This window comes from Aptenodytes patagonicus, chromosome Z, assembly GCF_965638725.1.
Source record: "Aptenodytes patagonicus chromosome Z, bAptPat1.pri.cur, whole genome shotgun sequence".
NCBI lineage: Eukaryota > Metazoa > Chordata > Aves > Sphenisciformes > Spheniscidae > Aptenodytes > Aptenodytes patagonicus.
The window spans coordinates 30,365,169-30,384,800 of record NC_134982.1 but is presented as its reverse complement, the minus strand read 5'-3'; the positions used below and the strand labels follow the sequence as shown (position 1 = coordinate 30,384,800).

Genomic DNA, 19,632 nt, shown 5'->3' with positions numbered 1-19,632 from the left:
CTGGCAGCCTCAGTAACAGAAAAAACTGTGTGGGTTACTATACCCTCTCTTATTTGTGCTCACCCAATTCTGTCTAAAGATATTTGGGCAGAGGATATGGTGCAGTCAGCAATGTCAGCTGTAGGATAAGTGATTTTACTTGTGTTTTCCTTGCAAAATAACTCAATTCCAAACAAAGTTAAACCATAATCCACTTTCTGACCTATATTTCCAGATAAGTAAACCGCTACAATTTAACATACCTCCCAACCAAAGTCTGAGAGTATTCTACGTAGGGGAAAAAGGAGAGAAGGCAGGAACTCAGTTAAACCTGATTAAGTTGTGCAGTGAAACTGTGTCTTGAGAAGCACAACTCTTTCTGAAGTGGACTACCCCAAATACTAAATCTGAGCCTGGATATTTAGCAATCATTTCCTGCACATCTCTAGGTTGCTTGCACTACCACTCCAAGGCCATGCACCAGTAAATACCTGTCTGGCCAGCTATGACCATGGGCTGTACAGCCAGCTGGAAAAGTTTATCTAGTACCAAATGTAAAAACAAGACAAGAGGTTCAAGGCGTGAAGAATTCAAACAGATAATGCTGAGTTTCAATTCATGTTCCAGTGTAGCCTCTGTAATCTTCTGGTCCATCAGTCGAATGGGGAATGTCACTTGACTTTCCAGAGAATGGCACAGAGTGAAGAACTTCTCCAGGTGGTTATCCTGCAAATACAGTGCACTCACAGTTAACAAAGTTGATATAGTTCAGGCTGCGGCTAGCTAAGCAAAGTCTGATTGTCCTCATGGGAGGAGAGAAAATATTTTCACCCTTCTGGCTTGCAGTGGTGGCTAGCCCTGGAGATCAATTTGTAAAGCAGCAGTCACAGCCTTTTATTTGCTCCTTTTCATCTGGCTCAAATTCAGACTCTGGTTAGATCAGATTAAAAGCAGAAAAGTTAAAGCCCTCACTAAAGTGATTACTTCATTTCATGAAAATACGGTTCCCTCTCTCTGACAAAACTCCATCATGTCATAGGTCTATCCCTCTGCCACCCAAACCTAAGTTCCAGCTACATAAAAGTTATGTGCCTTATGAGCATGCCCTACTTAGATTTAAGAGGCATGCTGCAAAGGGGTGATGGACCTGCTTCAGACACAGGGCCTCCAATTTTTGGGACATAGCTACCAGGGTTAACTAGAATGGGACGATGGGTAGGAGACACTGTAAAGGAGCGGAAACAAAATAAAGTTGCACTGCTTCAACCAGTACCCCAGTAAGATGGGCAAAGCTCCAATTTCCTATCACATTCAAATGACCAGAATTGTAGAGTTCTCATTCAGCACTAAACTTGTGTGCCCACACCACATGGTATTGACGGCTGAGCTGCCTAAAGCATTCTGGCAGTATAACCTGTCCCTACAGGTGGGGAGGTGCTGTGTCTCTGCAGATGTAGACACATTGTCTGAACTAGCCTTGCAGAATAGAAGACGCAAACTGCAGAAACTGGCACTGTGCCCTGCCAGTGCCTTTCAAACACAGCCTAAGCAGACCCTTGCTGAGCTGAGAGGACACCAGCCTCCCTATTGCTTGATGTGACTTGCTGCTGAGTGTGCTCATTTGTTCACTTGTACCAATAGATTTCATTTCAACAGAGGATTTCATTCTTTGAGGATATCAGGTTACTTCCATAGCCATCAGTTGTTTTTAAACCTGTGTGGGCTTAAACATCTCCATTTCATAAACCTCCTAAGTTAGTCTGGACATCTGAATTCTCTTTGAAATGAAACTACAGCTGTATGTTGCTTCTGATGCATTACCTGAGTGTGAACAGATGAAACGGCTTGCACTTCAACATTGAAAACACCCTTGTGTCCTTCAACCCACTTAATCGGTGGTGTCTGAGATGGAACTTTCTGTGATGGAAACGAAATATGGGAATCATCATCTTCCTTTTAACTATCAAACAAAAAGTCTGTTTAAACAGGGGTCTATAGGGTATTCACTCTATTCACTTCATTTTAGATATCTGAATTCAGTGCCATACAGAGGACCACAGCTAAGCATCTTCTCGTTCTCATAGGCTAGATGGAGAGAAGTTGATACATTGCACAGGGAAACTTGGAGCACTTCAGCTGGATGCCTAGCACAGACAGTGCGAATATATATCTTCTGATGGGACATTTTTAAGGTTAGAAGTTCCCAGTTAAAGCACTGCCAAAGGCACTCCATGGTCATGTGGTGCTACTTGCCGTATTTACTCAGAGGGCACAGTTTTCTGCTCCAGTAGCAGCACCTGATTCCATTTCTCCTCCCTCACCCACACAGCCACAAAAAAATGAGCAAATCATCCTATGGAAGAAAGCAAATTATTGACTTGACACCCTCTAAACAAATGTATCCCTGATTAGACAATTTACAAGGATTTGCTTGGATAACTAACTTTAAAAAACACAATATAAAATAATAATAACACCAGTGACAATAACAACAACAACATTTTTCTCCAGAGCTTTCCCCTTTTAAAGTACAAAAAGGAGGCATTGTCTACAAGCAGACAGCAATGTTAGTTTGTAAAACACTTATGCTATTCTTCTACATTAGGGAAATATTATCTTTTCATAATTTTGTTACCTCAGGAGAGTGAATTGAATAGTGGAAAGGCAGCTTATCCAATGCAACAGGAAGACAATAATGTCCAGTTTGAAGACGATCATTTAATAGAATTGGCAGCCACTGAAACAAATGAAGAAAAAACACAGCAATATTCATGACTATATATGATTAGGGCTATTTATCTAATTTGTTATGTACAGTCAACAAAACAACAAATGAGATATTGACCCAAGCTTCTCTGCTCTAACCCATTCAACAGTAATTTCTTTGCATTTTAAATTCACTGATAGCTACTGTAGAAAAAGGTACAAGACTGCTTTACAAACCATCCCTTTTGAAGAAAACAAACACAGAGCTTTTCATGTGTGACATATATTATTCTTATAAATCCTACCAGAAGGATTTAGTAGAGTCCATGTTTTTATTTAAAAAATCGTGTATCTTGAATAGACTGATCCTTGGCTTTGAAGCAAATCAACGGAGTTAAAGTTTTGCTAAGGATAAATTGAACATCTTGGTTGTGGTCACCATGAGGATTAAGGCCAGAATGACTCATCATAACTCTGTATTCATATTTGGACACACTTAATTTTCCTCCTATTCAAGTCTGAAAGAGACTGCATTTGAGTATCCAGGACAGAAACATTTTGTATTTAGGTGAGCAGAAGCTTGAAAATTAAGTCCTCACCTGTGTCAAGCCTTGCTCCTGAACTACAAACTGATTTACTTCTTACCAATCCCATTGACATTGGTGGGACTATATCTGTCCATAAAAGAAAGCCCTTTTGGAAGGATTCTCAGTACTGGGATCAAAAACAAATACAAACTTCATAGCAGGAACTCATCAAAAGCACTTGTCTGGCACCACAGCTCAACTGCTGACCATAGCACTAAGATGTTTTCAAATCTGAAGTATTGCCATCATCTGTGCTTTCCTCTTATTTTAAAATCTTTCCAGTTAAAAATATTGATTGATAAAGAAAAAGGTCAAGGAGACTATGCTACAATATATATTTCTTAAGCTAAAATAAGCTAGCCTCAACATGAAGGTAATGGATGCAAGAGAATTACATTTTACCTTCTAGATGCTTTCTGTTTTTTAATTTTGATGTGGGTAAAAGACACTTTAGAACATAAATGATATGCCATATAAAACCTAATTGAAAATATTGTATTAGTTGTTACCTCATGTATGAACATGTTAGATAACAGTAAATAATTGTAATTGCATATGTTTTAGGGGTTTTATTGCAATAAATACAATCTAACAAAATTAGGTGATATGCTATAAAGCATTGCTGTTCCAAATATTTAGGTGTATACTTAACTTCAGTTGCATCAGGTGAATTCATCAACTCCAAAGACACTTAACAATGCAAAATTACAGGACGAGGATGCAACATAGCACAGGTTGCATCTGCTTTCTGTGAGTTAACATTAAGACCTTCTACTAGTTTTGATGTATTACCATAACCAGAAAGGGAATATATGACAAAATTCTTGAAGAGCAAAGAGTCTGTTTGCATGGGATGTAGATACATATACACACACACACACACTTATATATCACATGGAACTTACTGAATAGCCGAGGAGGGTTTCCACAGATGCTCCTTGCTTTGGCTGGCAGCTGATGTGATAGAACGTGAACAATAGATGGTGCTTCTCTGTGAGTTTTGCTGGCAGCTTAATTTTCACTTCTTCATAAAAGTCAGGGGACCTGTTTAAAAAAATGCCAAGCACATTTCCAATGTAAGTATGATACTGAGCAGAAGGCAAATCTGCCAGTAGGCTTTTAGATGCTAGGGTTATAAAAACTGTGTAAATCCTGAAAACAGCCTCAGAGCTGAGCTAAACAAAGTACATATATATACAGCTATATTTATGAACTATCTACAGCTTTGAATCAGGAAGAGCATAGATGGTATCAGCTGGAATGTTTCAGCTTTCACCCATCTCTATACTTTCAAAAAAATTCAGTCTTAATTTTGGGTTCCAGCATATTTATTGTGTAAATCCTAAATCCTGAGTCCACATTCATGAGAATGAGAACGTCCCTTCAGCTCTTTTGGATCTGTGAATTCATCGAAGTGAATGCTGTTACAAAGTTGTGCTGCTGCTTCCTGCTCCTGCTCCTTAATCTTCAGATTAGGAATATTCTCAACTAGCCTCTGAAAAGCTCCAAACAAGAAAAGCAACAGTCGCTTACGCAATGGTCACTTATGGAAAAATGGTCACTTATGCAAATGCAGGTAGCAATCCAAATTAGATATGACAAATCTGCATAAAATGTAAATGTTTAAAATGGATTAGTACCAGCATTCCTTGATGAACTATGTAGGCTAAGAATTATTTAAAGAAGTCATGATTAATACTTCTCAAGTCATACAAATAGCAACAATACTTACTTATTATGATATGTGATAGCTGTGTGTATTTCTTGCACAAATTCTGGACCTGAAGATTTCCCAAAAATTACCTACATTAAGAAGAAAAGAAAGTAACAGCAGTCAGGTCTAAAGCATTCAATTGTCATCATCTTGTATAAATTTTAAGACAGTATCTGAAGGCTGAAAATGACTCTTCAATTTTATCTTAGCATATTGACACAAGTGTCTTATTACCAAGCATCTTCCACACACACCATTCAGGGTAAAACACCAGGAAAATGGAGCAGAGGTCATTTCCGGAGCCACTGACTACCTCACATCACATTCTCCAGTCATGCACTAAAAAGTTAGAAATTGCAGGAATACAGTTATGGTAAGCCTTTTACACATTGTCACATTGACTTTAACTAAATGCTAAAAAGTTAAATTAAAATTATTTTTAGAAGTTTGTTTTTCAGTTGTAGTCTGCTCATTTAGGGTGAGACCCATCTCACCTTACCTTAGAGTTCCCAAGTTCCTTTACAATCAATGAAGAGAAATAGGCATTTTTGGTGCTTGATTTGCTTCCCTCATTTCAAACACAGCCTCATGGTAAGGTCCTGGAACCCGGTAACTTTAAAGGGAGCCCTGGGACATGAGCTTAGAAAAGTGTATCTGTACAGCACAAGTCCATATGTATTGAGATGAAGCTCTCTCACGGTGGAGAGGGATGCCAGATGAACTGTGTCTGTCCTAAGCATTTGTCAAAACTTAATCGTAATATGGGCAGAGTTTAAGGAAACCAACAATGCAGTATTGTGTAAAAGATGGTGTTACATTCACATGGCACAGCTCCAGCTCTGGAAGAAACATGGCTTGGGAAAACACTGTGCTGAAGCTCTGATTTCAATTCCAGAGCTCATACGGAGTAAGGCTGTGAAGCGTACACTGTGCAGTGTCAGCACACTGATAAAGGCTGGTCAGGTGTCAGTCCTTGCTCCAACATATTGGATTAAAGATCCTCAAGGTAATATTTCCACTCATTTTTTTCCCCCTCTAACACATAAAATCACAAAAGATTCTATCCCAGTGATGTCATTCTCAAACAGCCAATTACACTGTCTGACAATTTCCCAAAAAATTCAGGCTGAAGCAGACGTCTGGGTTAGAACACTTCAAACTGAACATCTGAAGCTTAGTAAAGCTGAAGGGAGGATCTTATAATGAGAAATGTTGAACAACCTGAACATAGACAGTGCTGCCTGCTCTGCTAGTAGTGCACATGTATGCCCTAATACACAACGTGTTTCAAACACAGAAAATTCTACCTACACTGCATGATTGTGCACCCGTTCAGATTCAGGCAATGAAGATCCCAACTTCCAGCTTCCAGTGTTACACCTGAGTATTTGTCTACACATAGTGCATATGGAGGAGTTACACTGGAAGATAGACGACATCATTTTTAAAAGGTCTCTGAAGCTCTGTGAATTTTCCCAACACAGCATTGATTTAATACTATGTTACTCTTCTGAAAATAAGGTAGGAAGACTTAGATAGGAGGGAGTAACATGCCTCCGTTCCACTCGAGTGACAAGTATTTCCTGTTGTGGGTAGGGACTACAGCCCTCCTTTCTGATGAGAATGACAAGCTTCACAAGCTCTCTGATGTTAGGCTTCCTAAGGCCCCACTAGAAGCTCTGGTGATGGGAAGTAAACAATGAGTTATGTCTTCAGAGGTTCCTCAGGAATGCACTTAAGCAAAAGTCTGCTAAGAAATCTCAGCATTTATTACCGGCATTGCACAGGACGGGTCTTCGCCACACATAAACTGGATCTTGATGGTAATGTTTCTTGCAGAAGCTGGTCGGTTAGCAAAATTCAGCCTCTGAGGGTAAACATAGAGGAGATTTCTGGAAGAAAAGGAAGAATAAAATGGGTAAATGGCAAGCATTTGCATTTCAAAAAGAAGTGCACAAACTAGCATTCTACTGATTCCTCTCCCTGTCCTTCAGTTCCACCTAGATAGTGAAAGCTTTGCCAGAACTCCATTTCAAAAGTTCACAAGGAAAAGGTAAGTTCTTGCTGTGACACAGAAAACATCCTATGTTTAAGGTTTCTCATAGACTAAGCTATATCTTTGAGAAGCCAGTCTTCCTCTCTCTTTTTTTTTTTCCCAGAAATATGTAATTCCCAGTTACAAATGAATGAATATCTTTGCTTGATGTAATGAAAAGCAGGAATCTCTCAAGAAAGCAGTTCCCTTCTCAGCTGTGAAGAATCAGATTTTGGAAGGGGTAAGGAATCACTCAGAGGTGATAAAAACAAGTAAACCAGCAAATAAAGCCAACAACTGAAGTTCATACATTCCTAGCTTATAGCAACAAAATGGCATACATTTCTAGATCATGCAAATCAAAAAGCATTATCAATGAACCTGAGTAAACACAAACAAGAAATTTTGAACTATAATTCTAGAAACTGACATTTTTTAGGAATGAATACGAATAATGCTTTAAAATACAGCATACCTTCCTGTTTACTAGCTTCTGTACATGGACAGATCACTAAACTTAAAAAGTACCTTTAATTTCTGTGGGAAATTTAGCAGCATAGATGGTCTTCCAAGTTCAAACACCAAAAATTCTGGCAGAAGAGTCAAAATGCTAACAGAAAGCTTTTTCTGCAGTGAAGTCTATGGCAAGCCTGAGATTTCAGCTAGACCTGGATTACACATATTCTGGCATCACAATTATGTCTATTTAATGTCTCATTTTCCTGGTCTGGTATAGGATTCTCACTGTTTGTCCTCTGAGTGTAAGGAATAAGACTAGTGTTGGTGGAAGCATGCTGGCTTCCAGTGAGAAACAATGAGAACTACTCATGGGCTTTCATGCTTTCCTTTTGTCTGTGACAGTCAGAAGCTACACACAAAATTGACCTGTGCTTATCATGGACATCTCCTCAGCACTATTGTCAGCTGAAAATGTGGAGCAGCTTTGGAGAATGTTGTCATTAAGTCAGACAGTCCATCTTCCATTTGTTGTATCCCAAGACCTGGAAAACTGTGGTTGATTCTCCTTATTGCCATGTGTCACAATGTGACAATGCTCTTCAGCTACACAGTCCAAGCTACTTTGCTAACCAACACACGCTACATGGGCCATGGCATGCCTTAGCAAACAAACTAGCATGTAACTTTCCCTTCCCTTTGTTCGGAATAGTATTCCTGCCTGCCACACTAATGCACTTTCTTCCTTACCTTCTTAAATGCAATTTCTGCTCTGCCAAATTCTCTCCAAGATGATATTAGGAAAAGCTAAGTGAAAGAGAGAAATATATTGGTAACCTCCACTGAATTATGCCTGGGGGAATGACATATTAAATGAAGGATATTATCAATATTACATCTGCCAAAGGTGAAGAAATACATGTAGGGGAGGCTGCATAATCCAGTCATTGCTTCATTAATCTGCAGCCCAGCAGAAGATGTCACAAATCCATATAATGTCCCTGAGCACTGGATTTTACATTTAGATGTGACTTGAGATGAAAGATATGTAAAATCACAGAGAGCTCTCTGCTGACTACACAACCAAGGAAGCATTATTCCAGCAAGTACTGTACCGAAGAGCTAAAGCTTGTGCCGTTTATGCTCAAGCAGTTTTAGGGATCTTGCTTACATGTGTATTAAACCCATCAGCACTGAGGAAGAACAGAGGCAAATGCTGACTCTGGATATCCTGCAGAGGTGAAAGTGATGACTGATTTTTTAAAGCAGGAAGGTGGGGAGATGATCAAAAGAGGTTCCTTCAAACAGGCATGAATTGTAGACCCATTGCTGACCACTGAGTAAGTGCTACTGCCTGCCGGCATCCGTACCCTCCAAAAGCCTGAGAGGAAGCAATGACAAGGAGCATTTCCACATGGCAGTTAGCAGGGGTGTCAGGGCAGCACACACTGCTGTCTTTTAAATAATAGGATGGCTAGCACGCCCATAAGGATGTGGTGAGCTCCAGGAGGCATTGTGTCTCCCTTGAGGCTCTGCACTGAGTAGAAATATTCAAACAACATGCCACAGCAATTACTTTTGGTCAGTGTGATTAAACTTCTACCCTCACTCCCCGTACAGAAAGTGCAGGGCTCTACCTCCAGATAGAGTCAGATGTGCTTACAAAAAGCAAAAGAGCTATTCAGTGTCAGTATGGGTCAACAAAAGCCATGGCAGAGCACTCAACTTCACTAAAAACAGAGTCCCACAGGACAGCAGAGTCCTGAGTGAGGCACGGATCCAGACAGCTTCTCTGGGTCGGAGACTGACCCAGCAGAGGGACGGTAAGACAGGCTATTTCAGAGTTGCTGTGAAAGCTAAGGGTCCACATAGCCTGACACAGGACACCATGTAGCAATTCTCATGTGAATTTGCTGACCTTCCTACACTTTCATGGGACTTAGCAGTGGTGATTTGATCACCTCCCATGGCCAAAGCAATGCAGACCTATCTTCTGCCAAAATAAAATCTATGCAGAGTTTCAAGGCTGTGACCCTTCTCATTGAATATTCCCATTTGTAATTATTGGTTGTGCGTATGTGTGACATAATAAAATCCTTCTCCTTGCTAAATTACACAATGTGTGAGGTGTCAACAAGTGCATCTCAAACTTCTAATAAATATTAGGCATGTTCACTGATGACTGTGACAAGAACACTATACACCGCAAAAGCCAGTACATGTGCAAATAGTCACTACTGATATAAACCACAAATGTTCTACAGGTGAACAGCGATGGATGGGTTAACATTGCCATTTAATACTTATGGTACTGGAAACAAAAACTGATACAACCATTAGTTATAATTCTCAATCTTTGTTGATTTGTCTACACTTTTGTCAGGGTGGGTGGGGAATCTTCGGAAAAAATGGTTGAAAATTATAATACAAATCACAAACACTTTACCAAATATAGAAACCCGTTCTTGTCAGCCACTGACTAGAACAAATGGCATAACGACAGAACTTCAACATGTCATGTTCATGAGGATGTATGTGTGTCATATATTCTGTATCTTAGTATGGATAATCTGGATAATAGTTTGAATGATTTTTCTCATGTTGCTAAAATTAGGAATCATCAAAAGAGTCAGTGGTCAGATCCTCATTAAATTTAGGCTGAAAGTGATTGTCACTTTATTCTGTCCATTAGCATTGGTGTAAAAACCTTATTAAATTTCCTACTAAAGTTTTAGTCAACACGAAAAAAAATGTTGCCAGAAGAACTGAGTGGAAGGCTGACTCAAAACATCATATTTCTGCAGATTCAAATCACAAAATTATGACAAGAAAATAGATATTTCTAAATTTAAATGTGACCTAGATATTAGAGGCAAGTCAGACTAAAATTTAACAGCTTTCTCTCCAGGACTCGTAGTTATTCATTATACATAATTGAACTGACCTACCATTACTTCAAATATCAAATATTGCAAACAAGTAATCAATGACATAATGTGTTTGAAAACCAATACCAAAGGCAAATAACTGAGATTTTGTGAATCATAAAAATCACCAACAAAATAATTTCTTACTTATCATGTTGGTTTTCTGGTGCGCAAACGTAGGGAACTTTTTGACACAAAATTGACTTCTTTATATCATCTTTTTCAGAAGTTACTCTTAAAATGGTTTTAAAATTTTCAAATATGAAAATCAAAGAGATGATACACCTTCTGGTGCCTCTGTCCTCCATGCTTTGCAGTCCTCTACCAAACTAAACCCACTGTTCCATTGACAATAACCTCAGTTCCCCTGCTGTTTCCAGTATTATTAAATCCTGAGTGGCAGTGTTATTAAAGTGGATGAAATGAGTGGATATCCACCAGGTATCAACTATTGCAATGTCAAGACACTGTAATAACAAGATGGTAGGTCACACATAAGGCATTGTTCAGTTGCCTGAATGAAGTATGAAAAGCTGAAAAAAGGAAGATAGTAACTATACCATAGAGCTGTATTTTATACATCCATTCACCATCCCAGGACCTGTGATTCTTCCAGCTGTGTAAATAGAGGCAAAGCTCTATCCCAAAATTGTCATTGAACCCCGATAATCAAAGAGTGAAATTTCTGACATACCACATTTTTACACCTAATAGTGAACCTATTTCAAATACGATGATACAGCTGAGAATTGTGGTGAGATAATTTTGTCCTGATATATTTAATTAATAAATGACACAGTGAAGGAGTGCTATTAAGTACAATAGCATACCATATCTTCCCAAAATACTGGTAAGGTGTCCCCCTGAAGTTACATGTGTTAGATAATGGGAGGCAATATTTCATATTTACCAGCATCTTCTTGTTGTCACAGACACTATGCACTTCTAGAATTTCAGTTGAAAATGCTTAAAAACCTTAGTGAATGACATAGGATTCAGCAGCATGCAAGATCTATGCAGCTAGAAGTCAACAGGTGGAACTTGGATTTGTTTTAATCGTCTCATTGATGTATTTACACACTCCCCCATCCTGACCAGGGAGGCTGGAAGCTATACTGAAAAACTGCACTGCTCTTGAGTGATGCCTCTTCTCTAAACTGTACACCTCAAAGTAACCATTTACCAAGCAAGAGGAAAAAAAAAAAATCCAGTGAGAAAACTGATGTCCTCTCTCTCTAAGTGCCCTGCAAACCTAAGCTAAAGAAGTCACTTGTTCTTACCAAAAGGGAAGCCACCTACTACTACCAGTATTTCAGCACTATTAACAATTCTTGGATGAAGTTACTGGAGCATTTTCATTCCAGTGAAAAGCAGACAAATGATTTGAAGGAGAAAGCACAGTGTCCTGAGGTTAGCAAAAAGATCTGCAGGTTTGGAAAAGAATGTTTAGGTTCTAAGAGTCCTGGCTGGGAGCTCTTTACAGAAGGACAATATTCAGCACCCTACTACCTAACCAGGGGCAGTATCAGTGATAATTTTTCTTAAGACATTCATGCAAGACCAAAGCATAAGCCTTTGCCCGCTGAAGTGGAGCTGCAGCAAAACCAAATCAGTGAAGATGCTTTCATTCAAAACCGTCTGGAAAGGTAGGCCCCTCACACTACTGATGTCTTTTGTGTTTTCAGTTATAGCTTCTTTCTTGAAAGGAAGGTGAGCATTCAGTGTTGTGCTGACTGCTAATGATAATGATTAATGAGCAGCCCAGTTTTTCTGGGAAGCCATTGTGCTAGATAATGAATTGCTTTTATCTCTACATCTTAGAGGAGAAGCAATAGTGATACCCTTTATAAGACAGGGAAAAATAAGTGGGAAAAAATGGCCTCAAGTTTGGGGAATTAAACCACAACAAAAATGCCCAGCATTGTTTGAACATAGTGTATAAACATTAGACTAAACCTCCTAACATTCCTGCATGGTAGGTATCTTGCTGTGGATATGAATGTGCAGCTGGAAAAGATGAGATACAATCAATAAGCCAAGGCTTTGCAGAAAGTCAGTGGTAGAACTGGAACTGGATTTAAGAACTGTCATTCAGTCCCACATTACTTATACTTTAGGAAGTTGCTTGAACTGAGATGCCTACATGTTAATTTCAATCTTTAATTCCTATAGGTCTCTGGAAGACTCAGTTTAGCTTCTTGTGAAAGAAAAGAGCACTAGCTTACTTGGTATATATTATAAATGATTTGCATTTGCTTCCTGTTGTTTTAAAAGCTTTCCTTAACAAGATTTTCTTGCTGATAGTGCTCTTTTGTTTCCACACAGTAGACCAAAGAACAAACTAATACTGAAGCTGAAGAACAATGGCATCAAAAATACAACATCAGATTTGTTTGGAAGGCAAAACACAATATTTATCAGTATATGATAGATTTTAAATAGTACAAAAGTGCTCAGCAGAATGTGAAAGCAGGTATTATACTACTGATTTTCATACAGAGACCTAGAAGCTATTCAAGACACCAAATTGTAAAGGTTTTTTTAAAATGCTGTTGTTGCATTTTGAATTATACTTACTTAGAAGTCTGCTGAAAATAGAGTTTTCAAGAATCTAATTTATGATGTCAAGTTACAATTAACCAAAATATTCTGAAGAACTCAAAAAACCCCTCTAATTAAACCACTTGCATTTGATTATTTTTTTAAAGAAGAATTACACATTTCTTTAAAGGCTCTCTTTTAATCTGGAAGCTTAGACAAATCCATATTTTATTCAGAGTCTCTGCTCAGTGACTACACAGAGATCACCATGCCATGGCAGCATGTCTTCTGCTTTGTCTGTATTACATAATTAATGAAGTTTGTTATGAGGAGTCAGGTGTAATACCTCATCTGAAAGCACTGTGACAAACAAGGTGCCAATAGGAGAGGGGCATGCACTCCCAGAATCCTGTTTGTGAAGTTTTTGTTTTCATTATTTCTGCTTTGTTATGCAGTATTGACAAAGTCATTTTTATCTGAATAAAAAGCAAAGAAAAATTAGGAAATTTTCCATGAAACCTCTTACTGCTGAGATAGTATAGTAGGTGCCTAGGAGAGATTACAGAGCTTGGAAAAGAGCAGGCAGCTATTTGCACTGGGATGAAATCCTGTGTACTGAGGAGCAGAATAAATCAGGACACACTCACATCTCTGTCTGAAACTGTAGTAGCTAGCTTAAGCTGTTTCCTTCACCTGTGCACAACAATGCAACACTAATCTCCACTTTGTTTACTCTGAAAAAGAAGTTAGAAGTGCTGGCATCTCCGACCGGCACAAAACTAGAGCAACGGCCCTGTAGAAGAAGCACAGGGCTACATGCTCTCTCCAGATGCCATGGGCAGAGAGGCAGAAAGGAGTAGATAATGCTGTGACGGCAGTAACGGGAATAACAGACCATTATACACCAATAGCCTTTCCTCGCTCAAAACTAGTCAAGGATGGAGTAGAATGATTACCACCAAAGCAGAAGGTCTCCAGCTCACACTGCAGACTACAGCAAGTCTGAGCACAGTGCCAAGTGGTTTGCAATTAAATGAAACAAAACAGCAAAAGAAAGGGGTTTTTCCCCGCCTCCCTCCGAAAATCCCCTAAGTGTTAGACACTTCCCCTATCAAAGCAGGACTTCCTGTGCCTGGTTAAGCTGAGTTACTGCTGAAGCAATGGGACAAATCCCTCTTCCTCAGCACCTACATTTCATAGTGGCAGTAAGCAGCATCATTTTCATTTATATTGCATGAGAAGACAAAATGATAAACAAACTTTAAATTATATGATTTTTCCTATTAAGAAGAGAAGAGTATTGAAATAAATAAATCTTGGAATGTTTTGACGTTTTCAGGGAACTATTTTTATTAAAGAAATGTAGGTACACAACAAAAAGAAGTGCTCAATTTCACAGTGCACAAAGAAAGTGGGCTGGCTGATCTCTCTGGCGTAAATCAGAAACAGCATAATTTACAATAATGGCATTACACCAGTATAAAAATTAGCAAGAGCTAAGTTCAAAGACTATAACAGAAGACTCTGCTTCTCCTACCACAAAGGAAAAAGATATTATTTAAAAAAAAAAGACTTTTTTCCTTTGAAATATCTTACATTGGCCAAAAAACCCAAGAAGTAAACAAAATCTTTGCATTTCTTCTAAACATTCAGGAGAAAAACTGAAGCTAGATGTTTCATTAGTATTTGTCTGGACATGTATAGAAGTATTATTATGCCAGTAAGAGCTTATCAGACTGTATTTTTATAAGTTTTATTTGTTATTCAAGTACATTTCTATATGTTACCCTCTCCTACATTCATGATAACGTTAATAGAAAACAGGTAATTATTTTATCAATTTTTCATTCTTTTAATATCTAAATCTATAGTACTGGTAAAAAAAAAAATTGGTTTGCAGACTTACAATAAAAAATTAAGAAACATTAAATCACCTGTAACACACTAGCAGGCCATGATACTCAGTTTTGACTAAACGCTAGCACATTGGTTAATTAAGACAGGATGGTTCTACTTTTCAGGTTAGAGGAAAGGGAATAAAATGACATTATTTTATTATTAAGAAATTATTAAGAAACACTTAATATCTGGCTCTATTCAAATTCAGAGTCACTTTGCATAGGTTCAAACCAGTATTCACCATGCAGAGAACTAAGCAAGGACAACTGCATTAAGCAGTTAAATTAAGCAAATACACTGGCCTACATTCCCTAGCTATGCTTTTGCTCACCAAATGGAGCACTGGCATGACTGTGTGGCAAAAGTGTCTCAGATGGGGCTAGGTGATTCTGGCTTGTGGGAAAAGGAGGTGCTTTCAATGGCACTGCACAAACACAAGCGTTACTTCCTGGACCCCACAAAGTTCCAGACTGCTGTTCCGTAATGTTTGCAAAGCTGCCTCATCTGACTTTCTGGGGAACTATTGCTGGAGTTCGTTAACAGTTTCAGCTGGCAATTCCCCTTTCTCGCTCCAAACGTGTTTGTTGTCACAAGGCAGTCGAAACATGACGTAGCATTTCTGCATTTTTTCCACCATGTCCCCAGTGTATCTAACTAACTGTCTTTAGGGTTTAATTTGGGTATCGATTGAGTTTCCAGCTTACAGCATAACACTACTTAGAGCATGTCAGTTATGTCATCACCATTGATTCACTAAGGTAAAGATTAAGGAAGGCAAACATTCTTTATAGATATTCTCTTCATTATTACAAGTTAGACTGGACAGATCCTACTTTGTTTTTGTTACAACTTTTACTTAGGGAGGGTGAAAATCAAAACAGAGCCCAAAAAGCCTGAAGAGATTAAGCACGCTGCGTGTAAACTCTTGCACAAAGAGTGTAACTGTTGAGCTGTAGCAAGCATTTCTTCTAATGTGGGTGTTACGTATCCAATACAGACAGCCTAGCAACTAAAGGATAGTGCAGAGACACCCAAACTTGCTTCAGGAGATGCAGAAATTAATTTTCAGCATGGTGGCTTCGATATTCATGATGTCTAGTTTACCGTGGTGAGAACTAAAGTGAATATTCTGTGCAGACTCAACTCTCTTTCTACTCAGCAACACAGCCATTGCTAATGCTCTTCATTTTCAAAAGCAGACCTTTATACACTACCAGGCTGAACACTGGAGTTAACACATGCTACTCCTTACTGGGGCCAGACAATGAATAGGAAAGTTAAAATTCTGTCTTATTTTTTCATTTAAACGCGAGTTCATTTACATTTGCACTTTCAATTGTATAAAAACTACTTCCCCTATAGAAATGTCTGCATAGAAGCCCTAAAAATTGGGGGTGGGGGTGTGGGGAAGACATTCACTTCTATCTTTGATACACAGAGAAGACAGCAGTACCATAACACTCTGTATTTTAGCATTCTGGTGCCGAGAGCGCAAAGAAATTGCCCTCAGGAGTTTGAGTATCACAGATTCATGGCACAGCCCAGGAATAACTCCTCCAAAACTTCTAATGAGGATCTATCCAAACTGGCTTACTTACTCATTTCCCTGCTGACACCACACTGCAAGTTGTTATCGTAAGATAAGATGCCACTTCCTCTTTTCGCTTTCCTTAAAAGCTGGGACCCAAATCCAAGTGTCACCAACAGCCCCACTGGCTCTCCAGTTTCCCGTGAAGGTGTGGAGCATCTCCCCAGGACAAATTAGTCTGCAGCCTTGGAGTTCTGAGTTGTACTGAACCACAAGTCTTGCCCTTCCCTTCTCCCCTTCTGGGTGGGGTCAGGTGAGTGGGTGGGAGAGCTGGCGCTTTGCTAATCTCTGCTGCAAGAAGTGAATAAGCTTTACATCCCTTCATTCAGCTTCTTCATTCTGTGATTCCTAACTGATAGTCACATCTTTGCCACTAATGCAATTCAGCACCAAGCTACTGTTTCAGGCATCAGAAAAGTCTCTTAGAATACCATCAAATACTGTTGTAAGAAGCATTCTGCTTTACTTCCATGCCTTCATTAACACAATGGTCACATGAAAGTTAGTATTTCTGTATCTATAATACTGTGATACACCTGTTTTGAATTATTGCTAGTTAGCTATTACCAATGTAACTGCTCACTAGCACCACTATGCTGCACAAACATGTTGAAGCATGTTCTTTTGATACTCATTTCTTCTTGGAGACTCAGATGTGCCAGACCACTAAGAAATTATGGGAATTGCTCAGTGCATGCTACTGAACACTGTGGTCTCCTTGAAACAACCAGAATAGAACAGATTTAAGAAAAGAAACGACATAGCCTAGAGTCCTTGTTCACGGTGAAAAAGTACATAGAGGAACACATTACTTCCTCAGATGCTCAGATGACTCAAATTAACAGTAGAAACCACCCAGCACAAACATTTACCAAAACTGTTAAAACTGATAATAAGATCTACTGGGGGAAAAAAAAAAAGAAGAGGAAAGATATATATATATATATATATATATATATATATATATATGTGCGCCAAGTCAATGGGAGCTGTTAGGGGTTTTTTTGGACATTTTAGAAAAGTTTTCAAAGGACAACATAATTAGATTAGTAAATACACTATAGAACATCTTGCAGGTGTTTTCTCTTGTAATGGCTAGTAAGATTAAATCATCAGCCTAAAGCATAGACTTTAAAATTTAAAAAAAATATTTTTAGTTTCTGTTTCTGAAAAAAATATATCTAAATCACAATTATTTTTGAAAATGGATCTTAAGAATTTAAAAAAAATATGTTATTTCTTACCTATAAATGGTATGGGGAACATACACTTCTCTAATTGGGAATTCCAAAATCTCTTTGTGAGGACGATTACGGTTTTCTGGAAATGGCTTGACTGGTAGTAATTCTGGTGTCAGACAATAACCAAGGTTTTCTGGAGCTGGGGCAATCTCCAGTTTAAGTGTTCCTTTAAAAAAAATCACGAAATCTCAGCAAAAATATAAAAAATAACCAACATATAATAGAACAAAAATGAAAACAATATGTGAGGTTACACAGCAACAGTGCAGAAATAGGAACTGGATCTTTGACTTGAAGACTGCATGAGAATGAAAGCATAGGTGTAGAAAGATACACAGGAAGTAACCTACACACATCCCTACACATCAGGCCAATGTATAGCTCTTTATCTCTATCCTGTACAATTTCGAAGAAACGGGAAAGAAAGAAGGAATGCTATATGCTGGGTTGATGTCCTAGTATCTTTCACACATAAATAATAATAAAATGTCTGGGAGACAAATAAAGGATAAAAGGGCTGCTGTCTAATACAGTTCTCTCTCACTCCCACCACTCAAGATTCTGCTCTGCTTAATCTCTGCCAAAGTAGACACCGCCCACCAGGAAAGCCAGGCTTGCTGTGGTGAGCAGTTAAACAGTTAATATTGGTAACATATACCCAAGTATAACTAGACTTTCAATTTAAATCCTCTGTTGTGATAAGTGAAAACTGGGGAACTCAGACTTGTCATTTCTGGCAATCAGCTAAAAAGGCAAAAGAGCTTTGCGCTCAGTTCATGTTTTTTAAGGTTCCTCTACAACCCAGAAAAGCTTGAGCTGTAATTTATGTAAAAAGAAAAAATAAGCTGGTCAGGTTTTTGACAGTAGCCAAACACTATCTCTGCTTCTCTACTGTGTTAGCTAACACTGACCCAAATACCCAAATAAGATGGAATGTGTACACATTTTAATCTCCCTCTGTAAAATGTAAGCCATTTAAAAACACTGCAGGGAAATAGCAAGGATCTTAGAAATCTGTTTTAAAGCACTGTCTTCAAACAGTTTGAATAATAACAAAAGACATCCAGTAGATACACTGTAAATTAGGGAGGAAAGCAAATAATTTTAGAATATCAAGCTAAATATAAATCTCTGTACTCACTCATACAGAAAAAAACTCAAAAGCATCTGTGGTCAGGTAGACACTGGGAACCGAAGAAGTTCCACAATAGCAGATACTATAGACTTAAAACCCATTAATTATATTTTGGGGTTGGAATTTACAGAACAATTTAGGGGTGAAAAGTACATATATCCTTTTCCATCCAAAATGAATTATGTACCTGGTAAAGTCTTAATTCTTCTCTGCAAGGAAGATGATCTTTTGAAATCCGCTAAAAATTTGAACAGATCTTCATCACTGAGCCTGTCTCCTTCCTACCAGGAGAAAGACAAAAATCAGTACCTGTGTAACAATACTCCATAACACTGATAAAAGCTTCTGAGCAAACCATGTCCTTGAGGCATGCAAAAGCAAGTGGGTTACTGGCTACTTGACAGCAGTTATCTTCTGTCCCCACATGAACATCACTGGTAACTTTTCCCAACGCAGTTCACATTACATAGATGAAAAATGTCTTAGGCAATCAGAAATAAAGAATATCCAGCACCTGTTTGAAGAAGGTGCTGAGGGTCAGAGAGATTGTTTTGAAGTTTGATATTGGATAGTTGTCCTCTGAGCTGAGACTTCTCTCCGAAAGTCTTCTTGCCTGTAGCAGTGTTGCTCTCTTGTCACTAGTGGATCCTTTCCCTTCAAAGGGAAATTAAATGAAACATCAACTTGCTTTGTGTTGCTTCAGTACAAAGACAATAGAATACACTAGAATACACTAGAAATCCATAACTTCCCAGCAACATCAGAGGATAGAGTATCTAAAACATTCCACTACTTTTATTTCAGACTATGTGAAATAGTGGAAT

At 38.5% G+C, this 19,632-nt stretch overlaps 1 protein-coding gene across 1 annotated transcript in view; it reads right to left on the bottom strand.

The window, feature by feature from the left end:
* DOCK8 (dedicator of cytokinesis 8) overlaps window positions 1-19,632 on the bottom strand; it is a 96,906-nt gene that overhangs the window by 42,286 nt on the left and 34,988 nt on the right. The window contains exons 12-20 of the mRNA XM_076362219.1: window positions 19,323-19,462; window positions 18,996-19,089; window positions 17,677-17,839; window positions 6,761-6,878; window positions 5,005-5,075; window positions 4,178-4,316; window positions 2,615-2,716; window positions 1,801-1,896; window positions 471-705 (exon numbers count right to left, since the gene is read on the bottom strand). Of these exons, the coding sequence (XP_076218334.1) occupies window positions 471-705; window positions 1,801-1,896; window positions 2,615-2,716; window positions 4,178-4,316; window positions 5,005-5,075; window positions 6,761-6,878; window positions 17,677-17,839; window positions 18,996-19,089; window positions 19,323-19,462 (1,158 nt within the window). The remainder of the gene's footprint in view (window positions 1-470; window positions 706-1,800; window positions 1,897-2,614; window positions 2,717-4,177; window positions 4,317-5,004; window positions 5,076-6,760; window positions 6,879-17,676; window positions 17,840-18,995; window positions 19,090-19,322; window positions 19,463-19,632) is intronic.